The sequence below is a fragment of the Alligator mississippiensis genome, chromosome 4 (assembly GCF_030867095.1).
Source record: "Alligator mississippiensis isolate rAllMis1 chromosome 4, rAllMis1, whole genome shotgun sequence".
NCBI classification, from domain to species: domain Eukaryota; kingdom Metazoa; phylum Chordata; order Crocodylia; family Alligatoridae; genus Alligator; species Alligator mississippiensis.
In genome coordinates this window covers 158,568,445-158,593,346 of record NC_081827.1, presented here as the reverse complement: position 1 = coordinate 158,593,346, position 24,902 = coordinate 158,568,445, and the positions used below count along the sequence as shown (strand labels likewise).

At 42.7% G+C, this 24,902-nt stretch overlaps 1 protein-coding gene across 2 annotated transcripts in view; it reads right to left on the bottom strand.

Annotated features, from left to right (window-relative positions):
- The window catches only part of MAP3K3 (mitogen-activated protein kinase kinase kinase 3), a 62,505-nt gene that overhangs the window by 13,486 nt on the left and 24,117 nt on the right, over positions 1–24,902 (bottom strand). The window contains exons 5-13 of one of the 2 annotated variants that reach the window (XM_006271568.4): positions 20,070–20,169; positions 18,202–18,315; positions 12,991–13,114; positions 9,757–9,890; positions 8,229–8,302; positions 6,108–6,175; positions 5,742–5,834; positions 4,597–4,788; positions 1,767–1,915 (exon numbers count right to left, since the gene is read on the bottom strand). In XM_006271568.4, coding sequence (XP_006271630.1) covers positions 1,767–1,915; positions 4,597–4,788; positions 5,742–5,834; positions 6,108–6,175; positions 8,229–8,302; positions 9,757–9,890; positions 12,991–13,114; positions 18,202–18,315; positions 20,070–20,169 — 1,048 coding nt within the window. The remainder of the gene's footprint in view (positions 1–1,766; positions 1,916–4,596; positions 4,789–5,741; positions 5,835–6,107; positions 6,176–8,228; positions 8,303–9,756; positions 9,891–12,990; positions 13,115–18,201; positions 18,316–20,069; positions 20,170–24,902) is intronic. The other variant, XM_006271569.4, reaches the window with a different exon arrangement.

Below are 24,902 nucleotides of genomic sequence, written 5' to 3'. Positions count from 1 at the left end.
ACCAGATTCATATTTTTCCATCCCGGAGAGGATACAAATTTGCAAGAGCAAGAAACTGGACACTGCACAGATAAGTGCAACCAGAAGGAAGCCTCTTAATGGAGAGCTACTCATGCTTTAGGGTTGGAGGTTATGGCACCTCCGAAATACCATGAATTTACCCAAATCCAAGATAACTATGAATTTACAATGACCCTAGAATAATTAGAATTTATACATGGGAAATTTATAAATGTGTTATAGTTGTATGTGTATAGAATCTAAGTATTGGAGGGTTTTCTTAAATTCTACCCTCCCTCAACCAATTGCTGCAGCAGGGAAAGCAGTGGCAGGGGGCCAGGCAGTAGGGGGAGTCAAATGGTATAGGCCCTCCTGCTTGCCCGCCCCCCCCCCCGGGCCTGTCTCCCCTACCACTTGCACCTGCCCCCTCTGACCCTTGCACCCCACCCAAACCTGCACCCACTGGTACCTGCCCCCACATCCTCTGGCTTCAGCTCTGGCCCCACTCCATGTAGTTGCTCTGGCCCCAGCCCAGCCCCGCAGCAGCTGTTGCAGCAGAGGTAGCTCCAGCTGGGCCTTGGAGCCAGAACCCAGGCTAAAGCTGCTGCCAGGCCAAGTTGGGGGCAGAGAAGCCATGTTGCCCGTGCATCCTGTGCTGGGGCAGGGCCAAGCCCTGCTGGAGGGGGCAGAGGCAGCAGCGGATGGAGGGAAAGACGGGAGATGGTAGTGTGGTAGCCAGTGGCAGAAGTTGCAGCTCCAACTTTGACTCTGAGCCCAGGTTGGGGCTGGAGTTGGAGTCATAGCAGCTGCTTCTACTCAAATCAAAACTGAGGGGCTCCCCCCTCCCCCATGTTAAATAGGGGAAAATTTCATCTTGGATTTGAGTAAATATGGTACATATTTACCCTGTTCTCCCTACTCTCTGCATTACTTTGTGATTTACAGAGGAGACCTGGTATAAAAGCAGGGCTCACCAGCATCAGGATTTAGCTTGGTGCAATAATCTACAATCTTTCGTTATAGCAATTCAGTCTTTATGGATCAATCTTCCTGACTCCAAATGCACTTGCTGTAAGTTGGGTAGCTAGTACATTAACAAGAGACTGGCAAAAAATCTTCAGTAGTAATTCAAGCTCAGCTTTCAGGGCAGAAGACAGAAGTTATTCCATTCTTTTGCAAACTTAGAGACTCCATAACCCCTACTTGCTCCTTCCTACAGTTCTCAGATCCAAATGGACTGTCAGTTAACATCAGTAAGAGTGCCACTTTTTCAGCATGGGCTGGTCATTTTTATTTTTTTTGCTATGTTCATTATCCTTTGAACAAGCTGAACTGGAGTAAGAAACCTTCAGAAACTTCCTGCAATGGGAACCTGCTATGGTAGACAAACCCAACACAATATCTACACCAGGCCAGCCCATGGCCAGGACTTTGTAAAATGCTTTGAATGGCAAAAAAACCCATTGCGTCCACATTTTGTTTTCTCTCACATACTTGTCTAACAAGAGCCATGGTAGTAACTCAGGATTCACAGGAACCAAGACTAACTTGGCTACAACAAACCAGTTAGGGCTAAAGAGCCAAAAAGGAGAAAGAAAACTGATTTTAGTTTCAAGCTAAAGATAATTTAAATGACTCCCTGGAGCCTGAAGCCATAGCAGAGGCAGCAAAGGTGTTAGCTTTCAGATAGACACAGGCACATTCCAAGGTGTCAAAGTGTGCATGGTTAGATTCAGCAGCTCTGAAGAGAGTTATCTTTCAGGTACCTTGCTTGTTTCAGGACTGTCTGGGTCAAACTGGACCTGCTTAGCTGCAAGCTCTCTGCCCGTGTCCACATCGTAGCACAAGTACACGCGACCAAAGGCACCCTGTCCCAGGAGTTTCCCTCGTCGCCAGTTTATTGGGGCACTTGGAGCTACAAATACAATAATAATTTGCCTGTTTACAATGCTGTTTGAGAACTACAGGGTGTTGTACAAACACTAAGCCCTACTACTGAGAAGTAAAAATACTAAGCTGTTTCAATGAACTTTTAGTGTAGCTTCACTCTACCATCAGGAAATAAACCCTTTGGAATGCAGCAGTTGTTTTTCACCCAGAGCTCGACTGCCTTAGCATGTAGTGTTCCTCCACTTGGCTTTTGTTCAGGAAGAGAAATCGCCACAACTCCCAAAGGGGGTATATGTATGTGTTGGGGGCAGATATTAAACAGGTCAGACCTCCTAATTTTGCTGCAGTTGCTACCAGCAGAGTAGAGTGATGGGTAACTCCTGCTATGCCTCTCCCTCTAAGCTTGGAGTAGAAAAGCTTTGAAAAGGTTTTGCTGCTCTTAAAAAGTCTTTTATCAGAATTCTACTTAATAGACAGGCTTTTGGGGGAAGGGGGGGGAAGGTCAATAAGGCCTGCCTACAATAGCGAAATTAGGAATTATAAATTCCGATTGGATGCTGAAAAGCAAGAGGCTAACCAGACAGCAGGCCCCTTAATCAATTGCTGCTATAGTGTTAGATAACAACAATAAAAGCACTTGCATGCTCCAGATAAAACCTCCACCATTGCTACCGTAGGCAGGATTGTACCAGTGGGCATTTATCAATCCTAATTATTCTAGAGTAGATGAGGCCTCTGTATTGCGTAAAGAATTTCTGCATCAGAGATTCTAATAATAAAGCACAATTTCCTGCTGAACTGCACATTTTAGTCATTTACACTAGAGGTACACCGATATATCAGTGGTATATCGGATCGGCACCGATAAAAGGAAAATTAACTATTGGCAATCAGCTTTTTTTGGCCAGTGTAGCCGATAATGTCACCAATAAATGCTGCATGCAGCTGCACTGTGCACGTGGCCAGGAATGCAGCCCGGCAGCTTGGAAGCAGCATCTGGCCAATAAGCAGCGGTGGGGAGCCGGCAGATTGAGGCCCCCATGGTGAAGGAGGGGCAGGGGCAGGGACAGGGGCAGGCACTGCCACCACCAGGGTGGTGAATGTGACCCTGGGACCCTGCTGCACGCACCTCTGGGGGAGGCATGGGGGTATGTGCCCCCCTGCGTTTGTGCATGGGGCAAGTGTGGGCTGCTTGATGTGGGCTCGGAGCCAGGGGCTGTGCCAGACTTCCTAGTGAGCAGGCTGGGTTGGGTCTCAATATTCCCTCCCCACATCCCTTCCCCTCACAGACTTACCTGCAGGAGGCTGCTCTCCAAGCTCCCGGGCTACAGTCCTGTAAATTGGCTATCAGATCAGCATCGGCTGATATGGCTGGTTAATAATTGGCTATCGGTATTGGCCCAAAAAACCTTTATCAGTGCTCCCCTAATTTACACCAATGCAGAGTGCAAAGTAGGAATAACCCATTATTAAATTGGACATGCAGTGGTTTTCTTCCACTTTGCATTGTTGCAAATAAAAATGCAGAGTGCGTGCAGACGGTGGAGCATCAGGGCCCCTGTACTTAACAGAGTCCATATGAAAGCACTTTTGTTATAAAACCATAATCAAACGTGGTACAACCACCTGGACAACAGAAGAATGCAGGGAGACTGAAAAAGTTGGCTTTGCTACTGTGAGTCTGTTTTAGAGAGACAGGGCTGATCAAATGACTTTATATTGGTTGGTTTGATGACTTAATTATGGCATTAGCTTTTAGAATATCAACTCTCTGAAGCTCTCACATTTAATACTTTTGCTCTCACATTTTAATACTAAATACTTTTAAAGGGATAGACTTTAGTTTTGTTTTTTTTTAACAAACTGAAAAACATTCCCATACAAAATATGTAGCATTCACATAAAAATAAACCTTCCTATTTTGGAACTGCAAGAGCAAAAATAATTCGTAGCTGGTAACAAATTAATCAATCAATTTAAAAGCTTCATTCTAAACATAATAGATAAAACCACTAAAAAGCAGCTCTTCAATGACTGCTTGAAATTCCTGGGCATCACCTGGAGTCAGCTGACTTCAGATATTATCTTGTGGCAGAATTTTTAATGCTTTTTTTTTTTTTTTTAAACAGGAAAAGGCAACTCTCAGTAGGAACCTGAAAATAGACCCTTGTTGTGATGGATCACCAACAGTGAAATAGCACAGGGCATTTTAGAGATGTATCAAATATTTTTATATACATGTTCTTATTTAGTGACTACCTGGTTATTTCAGTCATAGCCAGGCACTTAATTTGCTCTTCTGCAGTCAATCACAGACTGACATGGAATTTGCTAAACAGCATGACTAGAACATTAGGAAGCAGAAAACAACCCTGATATTCCAAGGGTGGAAATGCCTTTTTACCTGTACTCTCACTGGCCTTTCCTACCACAGGGGAGAAGCAGAGGGTATACACAGCAGGAGGGGCACCAGTCTCTGATGGTGCTTAGAAATGGTCTACTAGAGGAAAAGGTAGAGAACTATTGCCCATATAAAACCTATAGCTGCACAGTTTTGGAGTTGTTTGTTCTAGTGAGCTCTTGGGTAGTCATATGATAGATCTGGAATTGATTTCCAACAGTCCTCCCTCTCCTGCACATCTAGGTCTACTGCCTCCTCCAACAATCACAGCCCTGGATTGGCTGTTTTGGCACAAGGATGCTTACATTTAGTCGGGATGTTCCTTTCCTGCACCGAGAGGGCATTCTCGCTGTCAGCGCTCCGTAGACGCCCACGTGGGTCCAGGTACTGCACTGCCAAGCCTAGATTCTCCCCATTGGTACTCAGGGAGCGACTTGATGGCACCAATGTGAACAGGTTCCCTTGGTGACGACGTATCCGGGGAAATGTCCTCCGGCCTTAAGAGATTAAACAGGGCAGGAAGGGAGGGGCAGGAGAAGAAAGTTAGGTTTTTCCAAATGATTTGTGCATAAGTAGGAAAGCATCAACAGAGCCTGAGACCTAGGTAAAAAGAAAGGAAGCTGAACTTGTTATGTGAAACCCACCAACGTACTGAAGACACTCAGAAACACCAATCCAGGGTTACTGCTAAGGGAGAAGGGAGGTGCTGTCATTTTACTGTTGTCCCTCTTGGGTGCTGCTCTCCAGCAGTCTCACCAAGCTTTTTATTCTCTAAAGCAAAGAGGAAGATCTACAGTGCACAACCTGCCATGTAAGCTCTAAGGCTTGTTAATACCCAGATTGCAGTAAGAGAAACAAGGAAATGACTTGCTAGGTAACTGCCCCACTTATTAAAAAGTAGTTCCACAGGATACACAGGCAAGACCAAGTTAATCGCTGTAAAATTTGCCAGATATCCAGCAGGCCACCTGACTAGCAGACACCCATTTCTTTAAATCATTACTGTTGCACTGAAGGAAGCAATCTTTAAAAGAGCTTAGTGGTTCAGACCAGGTCTGGTCTACAGATCAGCCCAGCAGGGGGGGATGCACAGGGCAGAAGTCTCTTCAGGTTATAGTGCCCCAGCCTGTGGGTAACGTGGTTATTCGGCAATAACTGTTCAGCATGGATATCCTTGGAGAGGAAGGAAAGAGTAAGCAAGGATCATATATAGCAGGGTACATACCAAACCTGCACTGGAAGGAAAACCTGATACTACAAATAACACTGCGTCATGAGCTATCACAACAAATTATGCACTTGAGGAAGCAGTGTGCAATGAGGACCTCCAAATAGATGGGTTATTTTAGCCCTCTAGTGGTTCAACCCAAAGGCTTTGACCCATCTCCAATACAGTTACCACCTCACCAACCTTTTCAATTTGGGAACTGAAGGGCTGCAAAACACTTACCATCATTGTAGTCTTTGTGCTGCATGGAGACATTGTAACGTCGAGGGTATGTCCCACCTTTCCCTGCTTTATCATAGATTTGATTTTCACGATCTGGGAGCAGACATGAAGAGGCAGAAAGTAAGACTCCTTAGGCAATGTACACAAGTTATAATGGCAGGGCATTCCACTACAAACAGGCTTCAGGGGAAAAGGCAGCAAATTCTGAAGTTGATGGGAAAACTATCTAATAAACTACCCAGCATACAAGAGTAAATAGCATAAGTAGAAAGACAGCTGTACAGTTAGCAGCTTTAATTAAAATGCTAAGAGTTAGAACCTCTCGATGGCTATAACTAAATGCTTTTTATACTGTTTTGAACATACCTGAAAACTCCTGTCTGTTGTCAGGGAAGCTTTGCGCTCTTGACATCCGTGACTTTCGAAAGGAAGGGCTATTTCAATAAAGAACAAGACAGTTTAGACAGTGATTTACAGGAACTGAAAATAAACTGAGTTCAAAGGAAGTTAATGAAGATGCAGGTGGGCATATACAGTTCTCAAACCTTTTTCCTAGCACCTGCTGTAGAACTGCTTCTTCAGCTCTACAGCTTGTGCAACAGCAACTTACTTCATGCTTCAGCACTCGGAAAGCTAAGATCAGGCTGAGGCCTTGTTAGCCAGGTTGTCTCCAAATGTGGCCAGTTGTCTAGCTTGTGCCCCCAGATTTGCCTTCCTACTGGGATAAGAAGCATTTCCTTGCTCGGCACAATTGCTCTGCCATGCAGTACTGCACACTGCTGCAGCAGCAAGCTTCAAAATGTCATCCCAGGAGGTTGGAAAGGGAGGTTAGACAAACGTTGTCTGGGCAACAAAACCAGGCTTCTTGCATTCATGTGTTAAACAGGTTTTGCTGGAGTAAGGATGACCAACCTTTCAAATTCCCCAAATGATTTATCTTACTGTAGGACTTAGAACCTCAGCTTCCCCAGATCCTACCAAGCCCCACAGGGAGTTGCTGGGCAGGCTATTTTGGAACAATCAAAACTCTACAAACACAGGGTATTTCAGTGCAAAGAAACTAAATTCTGAACTCCTTTAATGCCCCAAAACCACTGGCAGGAAGCTGAATGACTACAGAACTAGATCTTGTGTTCATCATAGCACACGCTGCTTAGTGCTACTGAAAAATCAGTTTTGGAGATCTCAGATGGAGGCATGCTCGGCCCAATATTACGAGGTGCTAGTGCCCACAGCTCCAGCCAACATCAAAGAAAGCACCGGCTGCTCAGCAATGCTGAAAGTTAGGCCTTTAAAATGCCTCAAGTTCAGCTCTCCAAATCAGAAAAGATCTGCTTCAGGACTTGATAACTCTGGATGTTCCAGGAAGCAACAACCCCTATGGAAACTGAGCCCTTTCAATGGCCCATGTACAGTTCTCTTCTATAAGCTGTGCACCTCAACTTAGAAGTTTAGCATAAGAGCTACCCAGAAATTCATACCCTCTTCCCCACTCTGATATGAGATGGTATTTGATATATAGGCAGCAGACACCTTTAGAAACTGTCCTCAGAAGGGGGGCATGGGGTGAAGCAGAACAAAAGATCTGGTTAAGGGAGAGTTTTTTCTTTTCCCTAGGAAAATCCAAGCATTTGGTGCATTCAACGGGTACACAGAGAACATTCTTCTCTGTATCTGTTCAACCACAGGATGAGAATCACTGCCACTACATGAGATTCAGCAGTGGGTAGGAAGAGGGAGAGAGCCCTCCATCTTCCTTTGGAAGAAATACTACATCTGACAAAAGAGATACAGTGTAATGATATGGTCTTGCAACTTTTTTTTTTTTTTTTTTTAAATGAACAAGTAAGTGTTTCTTGGAGATCAGTGCCCAGAAGCCAGATGTTATAAAGTCTAGACTGGGAAACTGCCCACACTGAAAGCTTGAATTTTTAAAACATAGGCTCTACTTTGTTGGTGTATGGTTTTGCTAAGAAAAACAACACAGCTTTGCAGTTAATTCTATGAAATGTGTTGGGAAATTATGTAGGAATAGAACCCTATAATTTCAAGGAAAATGGTCTGAAAAGAAAAATAAACTGACTTTTGCGCAAGCTCAAATGGCATCAGAATGCGATCACATAGGATATCTATACGTGTGCTTCAGGGTAGCACTTAAAGCGGCCTTGAGAGCGCTCTAATTAAAGCGCCTGCAACATCATATGTGTTCAGCGTTCCACACTTCAAAATGGTGGCAGGGGCATTTTAACTAATGTTTGTTGGACAAGTTTTGGTTAAAGCACCCCTGCCACTATTCTGAAACACTGAAACGCTGAATACTTGTGATGTGGAGGCTGCTGGAGTGCGTTAATTAGCAAGCTCCAGCAGACTCCCAGTAGTCTCGATTAATCGAGTATGCTCTGATGCGTACTAATTAGAACGTGTTGGAGCTGAGCTTTGTCACGTGTATAGACGCCCATTAGGCTTCTGGTCAGTTTGTATTTGTACCTGTCTGCAGATCTGTCCAAGGACTGACAGCTTCCTGATATTGAGTTTTCAGCACTGCTTAGGGGATCCAACATCTGTAAGACAAGGTCATGAAAATTTAGGTACTTGGGCTGGGCTGATTTTGCTACCAAAGATGTTGCATGGCAAAATGCAAGGTTCACTTTTGCTTCCCCAGAGTCAGTCCAGATTGGATAAGAGACTCTTTAGAAAGCATAACTATGATCATCTCCCCAAGAATTTGTTGGAACAGCAGTTCAAAGCTACAGGGCCATTTTGATACCATAATCACCTGATTGTAAGATAACCCTGAATTTAAGATGACACCCCCAATAGTTAGATTATATACATAGAAAATTTATAAATGTTATAATTTTCCATGTACAGAATCTAATTGGAGGGACATCTTAAAATTTGTGCCTTCCACTGCTGCAGCAGGGCAGGTAGTGGGAGAAAGCAGATGGTTTGGGGAAGGCAAGCAGCATGCCCCCACTGCCTGTCTGCTGCTCCCACTTGCCATCCTTCCCCTTCCCCCCCTGACAGCCTCTGCCCCCTACCCCCCAACAGCCTCTACTCCCCCGGTATGCTCCTCCCTCATCTCTCCCAGCTCCTTGCCCTTCATCTGGCAGGTTCCACCCCCACTGCACCTTGGAGTGCAGAGCATGGCCCCAGCCTGGCCCTGTGCTGGCTCAGTGCTGCTGCCAGGGGGCCAGGCTGGGGCATGCTCTGTGCCTCAGGCTAGACTGGGGATAGAGCCTGCCAGGGCCAGAAAAAGGGGCAGGGAATGGGAGGGGGGACAGACAGGGAGCAGAGGCTACAGGGGGAAGGGTGGAGAGGCTGCAGGGGGCAGGCAACAGCTCCGATCCTGGGGCAGCTGCCTGCCCCCACACCACCTTGTTCTTGACTCCAAGATGAGGGGCTTCCTTCTGGCCATGTTAAACAGGGGGAAAAAAAACTTTGATTTCGAATCAAGTAAATTCAGTAGTATAAAAGCCTGACATGGTTAAAGTCAGTCTACTTGCATCTGTACATGTGGAAATTAAGGAAATATACATCATACTGGAGGCTAGTAGTAGCTTTAAACTTTTACAGCTATCTAGGTCTGCATGCACTAGACTAGCCAGTGTGCCATGTTGAGTTCCCTGGCTGTGGCCCATTGGACTTCAGCCCCAGCAGCAGCGATTCTGTTCCCAAACTGCCCTCTCTACTTGCAAGTTACACTTGGCACTAACTTCCTGCTTGCGTGAGCAGATCACAAGAACCAGATGGTAGCAACCCCGGGCACACCTATTCCATGTCCACAGAGCTAGAGAGGCCTGTTCATGGATGGGTCAAGCTATCCACTGCAATTGCTGCTTGTGGCCCAGCCAACGCCTTGAAAAAGTTACACTGTAGTGATATTTATATCAGCATTTGTAGAGACAAGCTTAAGGGAAGACAGGCAGCTCATATGAAAGAACAAAAACAAACCAGTGGTAGATTTAATGAGGACTGGGGCTTTTTCCTCACACTTCAGCATGCTCATACTCACACACTGCTCATTGGTCTCTGGGATAAATTCGCCTTCGCTATTTATGCTAGTATAGGAACCCTGTCGAGCAATTCGCTGTTGCCTCTCTGGAACATACCCGGGGGGAGGAGAACTTCGGCCTGTGTTCTGAGAACCTGAACCAGATAAAGAAGTAGGTTTATTATGCAGACACTTATGAAAAGACTGCATGTACATGCACATAAGGTAAAGAAATCCGAAAAGGGGACAAGGCACAGCCTTAATCTCTGAAGTTCTTGAGCCTTTACAATAATAGGAGCAATTCTGGAACTAACATTACAGTTGTATTCAATAGTAACTCTGTGTCTACTTACAATAGTTTACAGTGCTGTTAAGTGATTACTTCAGTGACTCAAGTACTGGTGTTTGGAGCACCATGAAAAGGTCACCTGTGAAACATTTAAAACAGTGGTAGGCTAGGCAGAGCATCCTCCATGCAACCCTGCTCATCTAACAGCAGCAAAACCTCTGGTGTAAAATCAGCTTCATGCTCTTGGCAGGACAACCATTTTCCTGCCTCAAGTAACATGTGTGGAACTAATACCATTCTGTTTGAGTAGCAGGAATATCCCTGCCCAGCTAGCAAGAGCTTAACTAACTACCTCAATGTATGCCATTATGAGTATCAGGGAAGATCTGCAGCAGCACTGAGCTGCATTCATAAGAACACCCAACAATCACTTGGTCCAAGGTCAGGTCACTGGTGGAACTTCAGGATCAGTTCCCAGGTATGTACATTCATATCTACTGAACTGGTTACAGTATGCCCAAGTACTGTGACAGGCATGTAGAGACTGGCAAGTGATTTCCTGTGGACAATATTTCATACACCTGTCACTACCTCCTTTTCCTATATGTTATATTTGTGACAATTAACTGAAAGCAGGTGCAAGTTTTCTTTGGAGAGCTCTGGAATGGAACACGTGGGCTGCAGCATGACTTTGAACACCTGGGGTACCAAGTATGGACAATAAGCAGTTTGCCTTTTTTAAAATTACTGCCTGATTTTCCCAACAACTTGGAAGGGGGGTGTCACATGAGACTGTGAGCCAATGAGAGCAGAGATAAACAAGAGAGTATGCTTTGTAGCTGGATCCAGTCACGAGAGTACACTTTCACTTTTTCCGATACAGTGCAATGGCTCACTGAAGGGAGCCCAAGTCCTGCTGACTTCAGCCCAGCTGCTATTGTGGAAAGGCCCCCATCACTTGGCAGGAAAAGGAAGTCAGCACTAAATCAATGTATATCAAAGGAAACGAGTGGAAAAAACACAAGCGCTGCCAGACAGTGCTTAGCAACGTTTTCAGTTTTTGCTTTTTTTTCCTTTTTATAAAAGTCTTATCTTTACCCTAAACGCCTCTGAACCCAGGGCACAGAAAGCTGCTGAAAGTAGGCAACCACACAGGTGTAATCTGTATAGTCAAACCACCACTCACAGCACTGGTCTGAATTAATTGCCCATTTTCCACACGTGACATTAAAGGAGAGCTTGAAATCCTCCAGGAAACTAGAGGGCATTACTCTTTCCAAATTAAAGGGGGCAGGAAATGGAGAACAGAGAAATCACCTTCAGAGATCTACATACTACAACACCAGTGGCAGGAACGGAGGCCCCACTGGGTTTTCTTTTTGGGCTCCAAATGACGTGCTTGCCTGCCAGCCAGATGAGGATAGAAAATGAGATAATATAGAGTTTTCATGATTAGTGACCCAAAGTCTCGTATGTATGTAGCATTACTGTGATGGGAAGGCAGGGCAGGTTTGTGTTGGGGAATATTATACAGAAGGGGCCCTTTGTTACTATTCTGTTTGCCCTAGATAGATGCCAAGTTAACAGAGCACACTGAGTATCATTTGGATGGCTTGTCATGTTAATAAAGGAGAGGAGGGTTTTTCCCCACTCCCTTGTTTTCTAAGATTTTTTGGCACTTGAATCCGTCTGTGAAAAAAGAAACCACATCAGGCTCAGAAAAGCACGGATACTACACTTTCTTTATGAGACAGAGGAATGCTGCCCTAGTTTGAAGTTAACGTGTATATAAAGGAAGTCCTTTCTGTTCCCATTTCAGCTGCCTGTACTTCACAAGCGCCCTCCATAAATTTCCATAGTACACTTAAGTGACTCATATACCACACAGATGTGATATCACAAAACACCTTAGCAACTAACCAAGCATTTTACCTCCACCCTCAGATAGGTTTCAGGTCAATCTAGCAAGTCGTTCTCAAGTTTTTCTATCTTGGAATTCTTTCCTGTCCCCTTTTCCAATCAAGCCATAAGAAGGACTGCTGTGAACCCCTGACACCTGTTTGTACCCCCTTATTTAAAAACCCCTGTTTAAGTGGAATCAGATTCAATACTTAGCAGGCAAGTGTTTTACAATCTTTCATTTGCAGAGCCCACTAAATTCTCCTCCAAGTTTGCAGATGGTGAAAACTGAGACATGAGTTGAAGTAGTAAGTGGTCTCTCCAAACCGACACGTGTAGTTGCTTTTGGAGCTGGAGGAAGAATTCCAGAGTTCCCAGGTCTGGCAGAGACAACAACTCGTGTATCTATCATTTGAAGCACCTTAAACATGCACTAAACACAGAACTTCTGTAGAGTGCTGCTGCTGCTTGACTCAGAGGACTTGGCTTTTCTTAGGCTTAATGCCAAGTAGTTTGTGGAGAATGAGTGCAGAGGCTCTAACTTGCACATTACTATTCTCACTGCAGTTTTCATCACAAACGAGCTAGTTTAAGTCACATTGGAACAAAAATGCTATAAAAAATGTCAAAAACTTTTAAGCATTCACAGATTATCTGCTACTACCCACTCAAGAGGTAGAAATCGGAACATGTGGAACACTAGTCTCATCTGATTTAGTTACTCTTGTATTCCCATTAAAGCTGTGATGACCTTATGGTGACCTGATATAGATTCTAAAGTCCTAGATTTATGTCATGAGCTGCATCTGATAATCTAAATAGAAATTTAACGGACTCAGATAGCCTTTACAATGTCCAAACTCAAAGAAGCTGGTTCTGACGCACCCTACTTAGCAACTGCTCACCCATTCTGACTGGTAAAGAATCATTATGAAAAGCATGATAAGGAACAGCCTTGTCCTAGAGTCAGTCAGTCAGTTTGTCTTGGACAGCATGAAAACTAAAAACCAACAGATACAAATTTTTAAGAGAAAGATAATGACCGGGAAGGGCTGAGAAATACTTACTGACAGACAGGTGTCTACTTCTGGGCTCCGGAGGCTGGTAGGTTGTGTTCACATCCCCAACAGATTGGGAAGTTTTGATCCTGACTTGTTTAGGCAGCCCAGAATGGGGCGAAGGACTGATCTGCTGAGCAGAGAGAGAAAGCAAAAAGAGGTTGAAGAAGAAACTGAGCAGAAGAATAAAGTTTTACCACTGGCCAAAAGGTACCTGAATAAAAGCCTGGAAACTGAAGTATTTTATTTATCCACAGAACAGAAACAAACAGAGGCAGCAGCATGGAAACCTACCCAATTATGGAGGTGAAAAGCAGTCTAACCACTTGTGCCCACTCCCTCGTGATCTTGAATGGAACCCAAGATTCCCAAGTTTCATCATACCTTTGCCATCACCAAAAATCTGTGAAACCTACTGGTAAAAGGTCTCATCTCCTGCTAATGAAGAGTTCCAAAAAAGATGATGCTAGCCTAATACTGCTACCAGTCAGCTCAAGAACTAGAACTAGTCTAAACTGGGGATTTAAATGATTTAGGTATGTTTCTGATTCCGCACATGAAATTGTTATATCAAAAAAAATCTAAGAACTTTAAGATACAGGACTACAAGGGGATCAATTAAGGTGATACTGTATAGTTTAAATTATATTCTGTTTATTTTATATGACCTTTGTCTCATGCAGTGTAGAGGAAGAGTCAGGGCTGGGTACTGAAGGATGCTGTTTGTAGGACTTCAGCATTATTTACTTAGGAAGATAAATGGTGTGAATGAGTCAGAAGACTGTAGCAAGAGATAGGACGGTTCATGTTTAAGACAGGAGAATGGTACCCTGAAGAACTGGATTCTACCCCTGATGTTATTTTCTGAATGTCCAAATTTAAACCCTGGGTCTGATTAGCAAAAGTACCAAACAGTCATAGTGGCAACCAAAATCAAAGAAGTTCTGCTTTGAGCCTGCTGCATGTTCTGAAAAATTAGGTCCTAGGCACTTTATACGCAAGTGAACACTTTTGACCTTGATCGCTAGGCCTCGGCTCCCCATTTGTAAAATGGGGATAAAACTTCCTTCCTCCTTTCACAGGGATGTTGTGAAAGTAAGTTCATGTTTATGAAGCACTCATAATTTCATGATGAGTGCCACAAAAAAGACTATGAGGAAATTTGTAATTGTGTCTTTTGTGCATGGTTTGAATAGTGTGCAGCAAATAAGGCCTAAGGCTATGCACAGAACAATGAAGGTAAAAAAAATACCGAGCAGCTGCTCATTTAGTGAGAGCCATCCATCCTGTGCATTTAATTAGGCAGGGATCCAATAGAAAAATAGCATATGATCATATAATCAGAGACTATCATAACACATATACACAAGGGGGCTGAATTATGGTTGCACAGCCAATCTTAATTCTGGAATTTCCTAACTTGAACGTTTGACTTTGTTTCATTAGTGTTCTTTTAATATAGTGTGTAATTGATACATAAAGGCTGAACAAGCTATTATACACAGGATGCACGATGTTAAGAAGTAACAGCTTGAGCTTAAAGTTAAAAAATGTAGAGGGAACCAAGTTTACCTGCAGACAATGCTGCCATGGCGAGGTTTATTTTGTGAGAAGGGGTAAGGGGAAGGAGGGATTTGGGGTGAGTAACATTATCTATCTATAGGGAGTGGCTCAGCCTGAACAGATGTCTCTGAGTCAGGAGGACATCAGGTGGGAACAGTTAGGTGATCCTGGGCTCTGCCAGACAGCAAGCATGGCTAGCATTTTGAGAAGTACTCAGCATTGATTTAATTCTGACTTTAATGGTAAAACTGCTGAATTCCACAGGACAGGGGCAAGGCCAACTCCAAGCGCTTTCAAAAACACCACCACCTACCTACAGAACTAACAGACACAGCAACAGGTCTCAGACTGGAGGGCATTCTTTAGGGAGAGGAGCCAGCAAGAGTAAAGGATGGATGTGTTTCCAGTAGGCAGCATTCTCAGTAGGGCCAAAGCACCCAACTGATCAGACAGACACACAAAATCAGTCATCTCAGATTCTGTGTTGGCATTTTCCCTGTAAGGGAGACCAACAAGGTAAATTAGACTGCTCTCTCTACAAATTAGGGAAATAACCCGGGTAAAACTTTGAGCAGCACTTTTCACTCAGATCTTATCCGTAATTGACCAGAGACCTCAAGTTACATGTAGCTGGAAATAAATCAGATATGATTACAGTCGATCTCCTTACATACACTCTGAAATCTGTAGGCTAGCACTGAAGGGTGAGTTATTCTAGCTCCCCCCTACCATGAGGTCTCCGAGGCCAGGTATAAACAGACATTGCCAAATGAAGCAGATCAGCTGTGCCGGAATATGTCCTGGCAGACACAGCTGAATCACTTCGTTGGGCAAAAAAGACATCACCCACTGTTCTGCAGGGTTGGGCCCCTGCTGCTTGCAGGAGTGGCTGGGGCCTGGTCCTGTGTAGATGACACATGGGGCATGCCTCTGCAAACAGGAGAACCCTGGGTTTCCGATTTGAAGAGGTGTGTGCCTGGGGGGTTCCCAGGACACACAGCATCAGGCCTCTGAAGCCCTGGGAGAGCCTGCCTGGGGCAGCTAGAGAGTGCAGACAGCTCTAGGCTGCCCACACTTTCCCAAAAAGCAAACAGACATCTATTGCAAAATAATAGGACAAATTTATACCACCTATCTTGTAGCTACACATTTTGTGAGGCAGGAATGGGCATGGGCATTTGTTTGCTTGTCCTTTGTGATGCTATAAATGTTTTTATGGCAGCACAAAGGCAACACCTGTTTCCAGCCTTAATAACCAACTCATTCAGAAATACATAAGCTTTCATAGGCAATGGTCTACTTCGTCAGATGCTTCATCATAGCACTGGATGAAGTAGACTGCTGTCTACACAAGTTTATGCATTTCTGAACAAATTATTTTCTAAGGTGCTACCCTGCTCTGCCTTCTGCTTGACTTCAGACTAAGCCATCTCTCTCTAGGTCTTTTAACGTTACACCAGAGCTAGAGCTGGCCAAGATGAAGGGTATAACAAAAGTTTAGTTTCTTTTACTTTCTTTGCCAAGGAATGTACTTTTGAGACAGGAGATTTCATTGGGATAGCTATTGCAGTGACACAGGAAGTAGCTATCTTGACAGACCAGATCCTCAGCTAATACATCATTTATACTGGCTGATGATTTTGACTGGCCCTACCAGTTGATTTTCTTTACCAGTCCAGGCACATGACTACAGCAATTCATCCCATTTGTATCTAGGCTGGTAAAAAGGATCAGAGTTTCTTTTTTAAAGGCCAGAGTAAGAGCCACTATAAAATTAACATAAATAGCACTTGCTAATGTAGACTCTTGAAATAAAGTAGCACAGTTATTGGAGCAGATTTAAATAGCTTATTTTTATTTACACACACACTAATTTCATTAGTATATATTTGTGCCAAGTCATTGCATCACCTTTCCATCTCCAAAAAATAAGAGCCCAATCAAAACAAAATCTGTATCCTGTACTTTAGGGGGGGAAAATGCTTCCTACTGTCACTGGGACAAGATCATTCAGGCAAGGAGCTTCCTTTAGGCTCCTGGGCTTCTGCTTTATCACATGCAGGGCTGTCCTGTCAACCAGCTCAGAGATGAAGAGGAAGTCAAAGAAGAAGGGGAAATAGTGGCTCTTACTAAAGACTTCACTGTGGAAGAGTTTGCTTCTGCTTCAAGCAGAAGAGGAAAAACAGCTAATAAAAGACATCACAGGACTGACTAATGGTTGGTGAGAGAAGGCATTTCATTAAGTGTTTACTCTAGGACATTACCTAGGGTTTGTGTAAAGATTGGATAATATTACTTACATCTAGGTTACAGCCTGAAGGTATTCAAGCTAATAGAAGGTTGTAAAAAAAGGAGGATTGTCTAAAGTTTTTACCTTCATGCCAAGAAAACTGAGGCTACATTTCAAAGGCCATTTTCTTGAGAGCACAAAAGTAGTTAAACTGCATCCAGGAGTCACTGTATTTTTGTTAACAGGGGTTATGAAGTTTAAAATATCATAAAGAAACTTTATGTCCCTGAATCTGGCCACACCAGGAATTTTCAGGGATCCTAAGTACTGACATTCGGGGAGGTTCTAAAAGAGTTTAATAGAAATGAGCTTTAAAGATTTGATAGAAATTACTCTAAACAAAGCTGTCTTGCTTTGGGTAGTTCCATGTACCATTCAATGCAAATTAATTAGGTTATTTGCAAATGATCTGTGTTCAAATGTGAAATTTAAATCCACAGTGTTTTAGAAGCAAACACTGGTAAAAGACACTGACTTAAAACCCTAGTGAACAAAATCCTTTGACACCACTGCCTTGCCAGCATGGCTCAACCATGATGTGGGGAGTTTAGAGGAATGCTCACTCTCAAATTAATAGGACTTTTCAGTCTTAAAGCACCTCTCTTCCAAGTTGGCCAATTAGTGCAAATCATGGTGTGCTTGCGGTAGGAAAGCTGGAACCAAAACCCCTGAAGTTCATCTCAGGTGCCAACAAACAGTAATTAGATGAGCACACCATCATTCCTACCAGGAGGAATTCAAACTGAAAGGCTTTGTAGCTCTGGAAGGCAATGCCCTAAGGAATGCTGACCCATAGGAAGAGCCAATAGCATGCCTTTAAGAATGAGGCCTGCTTTCAGGAAGGTACGTTATTAAATAAAGTTTGGACATTGCCAGAGTTTACACAGGCAGGACCTTTTGCTCTCTAGACACACAGCCAAAGTCCCCCATATACTGCACTTAGTCTCCAGTAAGTGCCCCCCCACATTCATCTTCTCAAATATTGTCAATAAAAATGCAACCACCAAATGCTAAGTTATTAAAACTTGTGTAGCATGTGCCATCTTAATCAAAACCATAAACGACCTTCCTGTGAACCAGATCCATTGAATGTTATCTGAATCTACATATAAGGGGATATTGGCAATAAATGTCCATTATAATTATATCTTTGATCCTCTGTTTAGTATTTTAATACTCAAGTGTGCTGAATCAGGGGAAAAAATATAAAAACTCAAAGAGAGTATGTATGTGAAGCACAGGAGCCTTATTACTACATATTATCCCTGTTAGCCGGGTGCCATTATAATGCAAGGACCTTTACCTAGGTGTCATAAAGAAAACCTCAAGTATCACTTAGTTGTAATGCTACAAAGCAGGTTACCTACATGGTTTCTGTCTTGAGACAGTAGTAATATTCTAAGGCTTTTCACATTAGAGCTTCGGTCCAAGAGATCTATTGCTTTATCCAGGTCATCTTGATTTTTCAAGGGAATAGATAACTGCAAAATATAAAACAAAAATTCAAAGTTAGCAGAGATATTAACACCACATACAGGCAATAAGGGGTTTAAACAGAACTGGACGATTCGGTGGATGAGATGGGACAATTGAGAACTCTGCATCCTTTCTTTGTGAGGAGAATTTATCTTTTTGCTCAGGATCTCTCTTGCTCCTATATCTCAAGCCAACTGCCCCCCACAAAGGTTTCCCTTTGCCAGAGGATCAGCAAAACAAACAATCCTGGATTTCTTCTTGAACTTGTTCTGAGTGTCAGTGAATAAGGTCAGAACCATGTTCCTCATCTGAGAAGAAAGCAGTTTCACAAGGAATATGGTAAACTGGGGACAAGAGGAATAGGTGGGAAGTGGATCTCAGATAAGAGGCTAATGTAGAGACAAGGATAGTAGTTAGATTAGACAGAATGGAGTCCCTCTGGGAGAGTCAAAGGAAAATCCTGAACTTGCTAAAAAGCTGTGAGACTTCAGAGGCCCTCTAGGACAGAGCTTATATTTGCACTGTTTAGCTCCAGACAGCCATAATGGGGGGAAGGGGGGGGGGGGGAGGGAAAGGAGGGCAGAATTCATATGCAGTAAGATGAAGAATATATTCTACCATCTCAGAATGACACACACTTCCTTTAAAATGTATACAACCATCAAAACATTGCAACTGTCCTCTTTCCAGCAATCTGAATGTCATTGCATCAACCAAACCCAGCTGATAAATTATCTTCATTCGATCAGATCTCCACCCTTTGAACCCCTCCACTGATTTTTCAGTGCCCAGGATAACAAGCTCAAACTTCTTGTCCTCATATCTAATCCCAGACTGGGAAATCTCTCTCATGTCTGCTGTTATTATAAAATACCTGTGCCCTTGCAAAAGTTTTATTTGCTTCCTCCTCCCACTTCTGTCAGTCTTGCCACAATGCTCTCCCAGCATGCTCCCTCCACTCGTTTTCCTCAAAGGTATACACATCAGGGGAATAGAAGAATTTGGGAAAAATGCTAACTACTCTTAAGGTTAACTTCTGGTGCCTCAAGTATAACAAAAAATCTTCTTTCCCCTCTATCACATCCTGTTGTCAGCTTCTATCAGACTGTAAAAGTGTTTGTGGCAAGGACTGCCTTTAAGCATAGCACAGCACCAAGTAGAACACTGTGCTAATAAGCATTCACTATGCCTTAAATAGACAGTAAATGCTGAGTTTCTAGCACTCCATAATTATCTTATGCACCACCTTTTCTGAACAATTAGTTTTGATTTCAAAAACACTAATTTATGCACCAACATTGAGGATTCACTTACATATTTTTTTCAACAGTTATGCTGGTAAGAAACAAGCTGTTTTTTATATTTAAAAAAAAAATTTCTCCCTAGGAGGATGTAGTATGAAAATTAAAATGGTTACAGCCAGGTGGAAGGCTGTGACATGGACAGATAGGTCAGAGACAATATGGCATTTCAGCAGTGCCAGCATTTGAGATGGATAATACAATGGCCACATTACTACATATTCCCTTTGTTTCCCTTATAGTCTCCCAAAAAAGGAGGAAATGAAATGTTAATGTTCCCACTGCAGAGAGAAATCAGTGCAATGATGTGTCAGTAATGACATTTATCCTCTAGAGAGGAACTGTGCAGTAATCATTCATGTCAGAGGGAAACTTGGAAAGTAACACTCAAGAAGGGATTGAACATGGGAGATACTTTGAAGAAACCACTGCACACTGTCTGGCAAGTGCCTCTGTACCTCATTGTTCATGTAGTGGAGATCCAGTGGCTGACCAAAGGCTGTTTTCACCTTCTGCTGAACATCTTCATATCGCACAGGACGGACAAATGGGATAATTCTGGAGAGGCGGAGAAAAAAAAAAGTCACCAAGGACATCTTTACACATGATCTGGGGTGGTTGGGGGGGGGGGGGGGCACTTTAATTAGAATGGCTCTAAGGAGCCACTCTAATTAAAATGCCTGCAGCATCTCATGTAGTCATCATCCCAAGCCTCAAAATGGGAGGGGGGGGGCACTTTAACTAAAGTTTGTTCAATGATTAACTGACTCTGCTCCAATGCTTGCTAATTAGCACGTGTCAAAGCTGGTGTCTGGCATACGTGTAGAAGCTCTAACTGTCCAAAGCCAAAAGATGTACTAGGAAAGCAATGTGATCAAACCAGCTGGGCGAAAAATTAAAAAAGAAAACCAACATTCATTCACTGCTATTTTTTTTACATGTAAGTTATCCTTGAGCAGAGAATGATTTTCTCTAATTTTTTTAGTTGAAATTAACTGAATTGTTCTTACATGGGATTCCTGGCTGATAGCCTGTTTCAAGCACTTTATTCAGAGTATAATATTGCAAGTTAGAGATGTTTGACAGTACACAGATGTTACACACAGTTTTGATTCCCTGATCAGGTAGGTCTGTAACCTATGCTGGTTAATTATTATCATTGTAGAAGGATTCTAGCTTACTACAGGTACTGTCTAATGAGAGGTTTCCCATACATTTAAAATTAGACAGATACTCATAAAAATATCTGTGAAGTTCTGAAGGTTGCAAATTTAAAAGCTAATGAAATGCCAGACAACACTGTGTTACACTTGGAAACAAAAGCTTTTGTACTCAAATTTATGAATTCAATATTTACTTTCTGATATTTTCCAGTTTGCTTAAAAGTCATTATCTCCACAAACATACCCACAAATAAGCTTGCTTTAGAAGGTCTAAAAGAAGGAAACAAGAGGCGCGCACAGATTCCTGAAGCCAATTAACAATCCAGATTCACAGAAATTGCTTTGTGACATCCACTTAGTTTTAGCCATTACTTTGGCCACTACTCTGCATGCACGATTCCAAGACTTTGAACTGCAGCAGGAGCAAATTGCTGCACTTTGTGGCTGCCATTCAAATACATGCAATCCTCAAAGAGGCTTTTTGTCAAGAACCTAGAGCTGGATTTAATGAGGCTAGACAAATGTTAATAACTAATGTTTGTGGTTTCATGCTAAAGCAGCCAGATATTCCAGATCTTTTAATCTGACAGGAAGGACACCTCTTACCCCACTATCAAATACTATACAACTGGCCAGGTGCAATGGGTGATTTTGTTCCTCGACTTCTGAACCAGCATGGTATAATAAATATCCTTGTGTTCCAAATATAACACTGTACAAGATGTGTCAGGGCCCATACCCCAGACATTAAAGGCACCTTCCCATGACTCCCTAAGCCACCAACACGTAAGAAACATTTCAAATTAAATTAAAAAAAAATCACAAGTACTTTCGTTGTGCAGCTCCAGGTAATGTTCCTCTGAACACTTCCAACACCAATCTGGATGGTAAATACCTGGTGCCAAATGAGCTGTTTGCCAGTAAGTAATTTGTATAAATGATATAAACACACGAGGCTTCTTGCTTACCTTGAGCACAACCATTTTACCGCACAACACAAAAATCTTCAGTCTTAAATCAAACGAAATTTTAGAACCCAAAGGGTACACGAACAGCCACAGAAAATTCAAAATGACAGATAGCATTGGACATTTGTGAGAGGCCTACAAAATCCTACGGCAAAGGCAGGCTTTCCAGCAGTGTGGTTTCCTTGTTCAGTATTTATTATAGTTATGCCTGCCTCAGAATAAGAACTAGAAAGGGATTAGGCAGCAAGGTAATATCATTTCAGCTCTGATTCAGTAACTGTTTATTTTGCTAAAATGTTTTTGCTGTAGAAAGTTGCCAAGTACTCAGCAAGTCACATAACTCCACCAGTGTTATGGGAAAGAGCTATTTTTCCTTTCTTTAGTGGAAGGATCAGTGTATAAAGCTTGTTACTACCTCAAGACCCTTGCCCTAATGACAAGGAGCGCTAGCATCACTTTACGATGGATGGATGTAAGTTACCTATATTAAGCTATTAACCCCTTACTGTTCTCAGAATATGTACTTATCTTGACAGAAAATCCACATATCTAAATGCAAATTAGATCACATGAGAAAAAGATGTTTTGTGGATAACTCTGAAGGCCACTCAGCTCCAGAAGGGTTAAAAAATAGACCATGTGGAGAAGGGCAGTGGTGGGCTCAGCTGGAAGGCAGGCAGCCCTCTCTCCATGTTCCACTAGTTTCCCAAATTGCGGTACACAAACCCCTGGGGGCACGCAAGACATCTCTGGGAGATATATGGGAGAAATTGTGTAATGGCAGATTTAATTTTCATTTAAGGGACATTTAAGGGATTAAATAATGGTCATTTAAGGGGTTAAAATATAAAATGTATGCTGGTAGGGGTACACGGGCAGCTGGTAAATCTGGAAGGGGATATGCAATAAGAAAAAGTTTGGGAACCTCAGCACTAGACCACTTGGGATCTACAAGGAATGCTGGGTCCCCAACACCCTATGCTCTCAACTGCACAAAGATCAGACTGGAGAGACCTAGGAGCAGTTATCCAGGTATCCAGTCACATCTGCTTCTGGCCTCAGTCTCCTCCCTTCAGCTCACCATTCTCCTTATTCCTTTGTTCTCCCAAACTAACTCCTTCCTTTCCATTGTCCTTGTTAACACTCCTGCCCCATTAGTAACATTTTTGTTTATCAGGAGGATACTAATGCCATAAACCAGTATTTCCCAACTTTTTCCAGTCCAAGGCATACTTACATTAAAATTTTTCTACACTTGTTAAAGCATTCCCCATCCTCATACTTATTGTAGCTCATTGCCATGGCAAAATTCCGTGGCACACCTGTTCATTTCTGATGGCACACTTTTGTGCTGTGGCACACTGGTTGGGAAACTGCCATAAACCCCCAGTCCCTGGTCATCTGGCTTATGTACTCCTTTTCCAGAACTTGTTATGGGACAGACTCTTATGTACATCTGGACAGCACCCAGCACATTTTGAGAGACTGCACAGCAGACTGTAAAGCAAGTAGGTCTCATGAATGTCCTTTGTAATGAAGTCTCCATCACAGCAGCCACGACTATTAGGACTAATGGGCAACTGTGCTACCAGACTTTTGACAATAATGGCCAAACAGGCCAAAGAAACTCAACTCCTATTCCATTCTTAGAAAAGGCGACCCCTTCAGATAAGTGCTGAGGCAAATCGCTGGAGGAGTTTATGCAGTATGGACTGCATCTATCCTGTGGACAGATGGTAGTGTGCGGCACTGTCAATCCAACATCTTTCATCAATACTAAGTACTTTTTAGCTTCAGTTTACTTCCCCTGCTCCTTCCCATGGAAAGTTAGTCCTACTAGCAGACCTATAACATTCAACTATTTTGAAATAATTGTCCTTTTTAAAAAGGCAGCCTACAATAACATTTTCTACATATTACTAAGAAACCAATCCATGAAATTACAGTACTTTGGCACTGGGCAAATGAACACTGCTTTCAGCTGCACTGAAGCTCCTTATAAAGGCTTCCATTCTACATGCAGTGCACTAAAACCAGATTTGTGGCACCAAAAACAGCTCTATTAGAAGAGTGCACAGAGTTTTAAACTAACACAAATCATCGAGTTCAGGGTTTAAGGAGGCCATTCCTGCCTGACCACCTTAAATATCTGTGGTTAGATCTGGCAGCTTCTTTGAAACCAAACACACACACTTACATTCTCAGGGCAAGCCTGCTGTCTGTAACTGCATACCACTTTGGGAATGGGGAAATCAGGCAAGCGTAACTGCATAATTAGTCTAACATACAATCAACCTTTTCATTTCAACGTTTCTGCTGAAAACCCCTGCTACTCCCCTGAGCTCTGTGCCATCTTAAACATGCCCACTTGGGAAGGAGACGTGAAAGATGATAGCACTGTGTTGATGAGATTTCACTTCCGAGTTACTTTGTCATGACACTACATCACAAGATATTGTGGCATGCCGCACAGAAGCTCTGTTGTACTCTGTACCATTCCTGTGCAATACTGGAAGCCAGATTGTGTCAGCGCTCTATTAGGAGTTGCAGGAGACTTCAACTACAACTACTTCTGAATTTCCTCTTGGTACAAAATTTGGGTCTATATACTTGAATCCTACACAGAACTCTGCAAGTGTTAGAGTACAATGCCTGTTTTTTGTAAAAAGCAGGCTTATAAAAAAAAAATCACTGACTTCCTCTAGCACCTCTATTTTCAAGACATTGTCATCTGTACTCCTAGGAAAAGAAAACTGAAACAATTCCAAGATTTATCAACATCTTAAGAATCCAAGCAAGGTGTTTTTAAACTACAAGAATGTTCCTCTGTCTACATGGAATCACAAAGACTTTAAAATGTTAGTTGGTTGTGTACAAGATATTTTATTCATTATTCATATTTGTTTCAACAAAATATCCTTGTGTCCCCAAAAGGATGGGGAATGCATGACTTTTCTAATTTAACTGCTGGAAGTAAAGCTGCATGCGTGGAAGTGATTTACAGGGTTAGTTTGGTTCCTTTTAATGCCTTGTAAAACTCAGTATTATAAAAAATACAAATGAGCAAAAACTGGGATCAATGAGAAGTCTTTCCTTTCCATGTCTGCTACCATCAAAGTGCAGGCCAGTGCTACGGACAGGGTATCAGGAAATGAAGCAC